This window comes from Saimiri boliviensis, chromosome 6, assembly GCF_048565385.1.
Source record: "Saimiri boliviensis isolate mSaiBol1 chromosome 6, mSaiBol1.pri, whole genome shotgun sequence".
Taxonomy (NCBI): Eukaryota; Metazoa; Chordata; class Mammalia; order Primates; family Cebidae; genus Saimiri; species Saimiri boliviensis.
In genome coordinates this window covers 59,430,857-59,434,539 of record NC_133454.1, presented here as the reverse complement: position 1 = coordinate 59,434,539, position 3,683 = coordinate 59,430,857, and the positions used below count along the sequence as shown (strand labels likewise).

The following is a 3,683-nucleotide window of genomic DNA, read 5'->3' as shown; positions in this document are numbered from 1 at the left end:
CAGTGTATCCAGCCAGTTGTCTGGTTTCAGGGTGATGGTTTATTTCCTGGATGACTGTCTAACTAAACATCACGGAAACCTCCCCATGGGAGCACACATTTCTTCAAACGTCCTAAATTTTGAATGGTCATTCCGTTTTGTGATACTAGCTAGCTATTTATCTCAATGATCTTGAAATCCTTTTCCTCTTCACTGACCCCTACCAAATGTTAACTAATCCTGGAGTGTGTGATTCTAACTCCTAAATTGGACCTCTTTAGTCATGCACATCTAATTTCATTCAAGGCCTCTAATGATCCCGTATCTGACAGCTGTTTCTATATGTGATGTCAGACCTCTATATCTGATAGCTCTCTTAGGACTTCTGCACCCCTTGGTTCTTTCACTCCACTAGGCCCCAGGGTCAAGGGTCAAACCAATAGATGATTCCATGGCAGTTGGCAGTCCTGACAGCAGGCTGACCCTGACAGATACAGAAGTGGTGAAGGGTGGGAGTTATCTATCTTCTCTGTTTTATAGGCTGTTTCAGATTCTGCTGCCACCAATGCCTCAGCAACCACTGAAAGTTCAGATATCACCCTTCCTATAACTAACCAAATCAAGGAAGAAACCTGCAAAAATACTGGTGGTGGTTCCAGCTAGAAGTTTTCACTCACAATGGTGGAAGTTTCACATAGAAGCATCCAGGGTATGAACACACTTTTCTCCTCCTGGGCCATAATCTTATTGGTGATGGGAATCGCCATAGAAGAATGGGTTGACTTGAATCCAGAAGACGAAAAAGCCAAGATGAACCACAGTCCATGGATGAGGTGTTGCAGTACTATTTGGCCAGAAGGTCAGAACTGTACTCTAGAAATAGATGGGTAGAAAGGAAGGGTGTCCTTAACTTTCCTTAACTTGCATTAATCTTACCAGTGTGCCCATTATTTTCTGGTGCAGCTTCTCAAGTTGCAGTGTCCTCTCTTCCATAGTCAATGCACTCAAGGCAGACTCCAAAATCTCACCATTTAGGAATTCTGGAGAAAAGTTTGTGTGCTCACAGCCTTAACTGCTGGACATTTGAGAAGTCTCAGCAGTAGCAGTAGGGTGATCAGCACAACTAGACATGTGGGTAAGAAAGAAAGGTAACTGGCATTAAATAGTCTGTATTGCCAGTAGAAGATGATGATAGGGTGAATTGGGGTATTTAACAAGAAATGAGTTTGAAGAAAATAATAGAAGAGAAAGACACATACAGAGACAACAGAATAGAGAACAACTGTTTCTGGTTGTCTTTCTCATTCAGCTTAAGGTTCCTCTGCCTCTTTGTTCTTTTGCAACTTCTTTCTTATTATTGAATCAAATCTTTCACCCTATTCCTATTTTAACCTAGAGATTTCTGGACCCCAGGTGGAAATGCCTGGAAGAAATATATGTCCTCTCAAAACAGCTTCTGCTTTCCAACAGATGACCTAAAAGTGGTCAGAATTATGATGATGTCGAGCCTTGGCCTTTCCTTCCTCCTTAACTTGATCCTGGGTATGAAATTAACCTATCTGATTCCTCAAAACAAATACATACACCTCTTCACTACCATCCTCAGTTTCTTATCAGGTAACTTCCTGGATCCCGTAACACAAGTTTGCAGGTGTACTTTGATGGGTGGGTTCAGGCTGCAGTCCCTGAAAACCATATATAGAGAGATACAGCTATATATATATATATATATATATATATATATATATATGTGGCTTCTGAGTTAAATGTACCACAAAAGCAGGATCAGGATCAGTCTTTGGGCAAGGTGCTGTTAAACAGGGTGGAGGTTGGGAAGTCAAGTGTGTATTGAATGAAGACTTGCATCAAGGAGCCAAAGTTCCTCAAAGGGACTTTTTTTCCTTTTGTCTGGACATTAGGTATCCTTCTCCTCTGGGCACTCATGTTATATCACAACAAGCTGATGCAAGGTCAATCTGTGCACTTCTCTAGTTACAATATCAACTGGATCATGTACACTGCCTACTTAAACATTTTCTTTCTTTTTGTCTGTGGTGAGTGCCTCCAGGGCCCTTGAAGGGTGTTAAGAACCAATCTATGCCCAACAGAGGGAAGGGTAAAAGGTTGGGATGTGGGAATAGAGGGGTGAGTGCCAAACCTTACATTTTAAAAGGCTGCAGTTCACCTGGATTCATTCTGAGGACAGTTTCTCCAAGGAGAGTGGGAGGTCAGGCCTATGTGAGATGTCTGCTGTGCCTGGCCTCAGAGAGCAGCTCCTCGTCTCCACCTTTTCTTTTGCCGTTCATACCCTCCCCACTTTAGTGCAGAGATAACCATCAAAGTCATGACCAAGTTGGGTGTCTGAGACAGAATGCTCAGCCACTGTGGAGATGAACTGTCACCCTGGGAGTATACTGTAGCGTCAAGGCAGTTTGAGGGCAAAGAGAAATAATATCTGATACTAGATGGCCATCTACCAAAACCAAAATATCTCCTTTCCTAAGAAGTCTTTAAAATTTCATTTGTAATTGCACTTCCTACCCCAAAAAGGAGCATGTTCTTTTTCAAAAAGAGTCCTCAATTTTCTTAAGCTGAGCAGCATTTAAGCTATTGTGCATACACTTCCAGTTTCTTCCACTAAAGCATTCACCTCCCTGATTGCTTTGGGTAGTTAAAAGGGATCCACTGGGCTTTGGGTCAGGGTCTTCAGCTAAATTGGAGGGAATTGTTTCTGTGACTCTTTGTTGTTCCTTCATCCCATTCCCTGGAATCTCTTTTCCCTAGGAATCTTCTCTCTACTGGAGTACCAGTTGTCTACTGGTTGCTGTACCTGTCTGAACATCCATAAATCTGACAAACAATGTAAGGAATCTGAGAATTGTATCAAAGGCACTTCATTACCAGAACGCACTGCAATGCCTCGTAGCAGTGTCCGAGCACACACTGTGAATCCAAAGGAAGGAACAGTAAACAAACAAACACGTCGGGTAACCTGGGCTCTGTGATTTGGCCACCTATTTCTTGCAGTATATGCTCATCTTTATGGAAAAAAAACTTTGTGGGTGTGTGCTATATCTCCAACCATGTTGCCTCTATTTGACTTCTTGGTCAGGGTTTGTAAAAAGATCTGGAAGATGGCTTTTTAAATACATCCTGGCCTGCTGAATGAATAGTTTCTTCTGCAACATTTGTTGTTAATATAATATTTTCATATAAATAATACTTGCTGTATTGTCTATACATCACAAAGATTTATAATGATATATAATAGTTTTTATTGCTATTGTGAAATATTTCAGAGATACGTAAACAATATAAAACAATTATTAAATATCTATGTACATATCACCCAACTTTATAAAATTTTAACATTATTTCTTTGAGAAGTTTTTCAATTAAATTTATAGATATAACTGATGTTCCTCTAAAAGCTTCTCTAGTTTCATTTCCCTCCCTTGTTTCCTATCATAAAATGCAGGATGCATTGCTGATGATTTTACATTCATGTTGGCATTTTTACTACAAATGTATGCATCTATAAAAATTATATAGGCCAGCTTTTCAAATGTTTGAAAGTTAGTAAATATTATATTGTAGATATCATGTTATATTTATTTTCATGAATTGCTGAAATAAATCTTCTAATTATTTTAGAATTCCTGAATCTATCTATATAAGTAAAACGTGGTTCCTTCATATCTTTT

At 39.6% G+C, this 3,683-nt stretch overlaps 1 protein-coding gene across 2 annotated transcripts; it reads left to right on the top strand.

Annotated features, from left to right (window-relative positions):
* The first annotated feature begins 412 nt into the window (after positions 1–412).
* Positions 413–3,201, top strand: TMEM225 (transmembrane protein 225). Of its 2 annotated transcripts, none has more exons than XM_039471320.1 (4): positions 413–688; positions 1,450–1,596; positions 1,899–2,033; positions 2,764–3,201. In XM_039471320.1, exons 1-4 carry the CDS (start codon positions 658–660, stop codon positions 2,982–2,984), a joined length of 534 nt encoding a protein of 177 aa, XP_039327254.1. In that variant the 5' UTR covers positions 413–657; the 3' UTR covers positions 2,985–3,201. The 2 variants fall into 2 exon arrangements, with proteins under 2 accessions (XP_039327254.1, XP_003923620.1); XM_003923571.3 differs by having other exon boundaries at positions 413–838.
* The last annotated feature ends 482 nt before the right edge of the window (positions 3,202–3,683 follow it).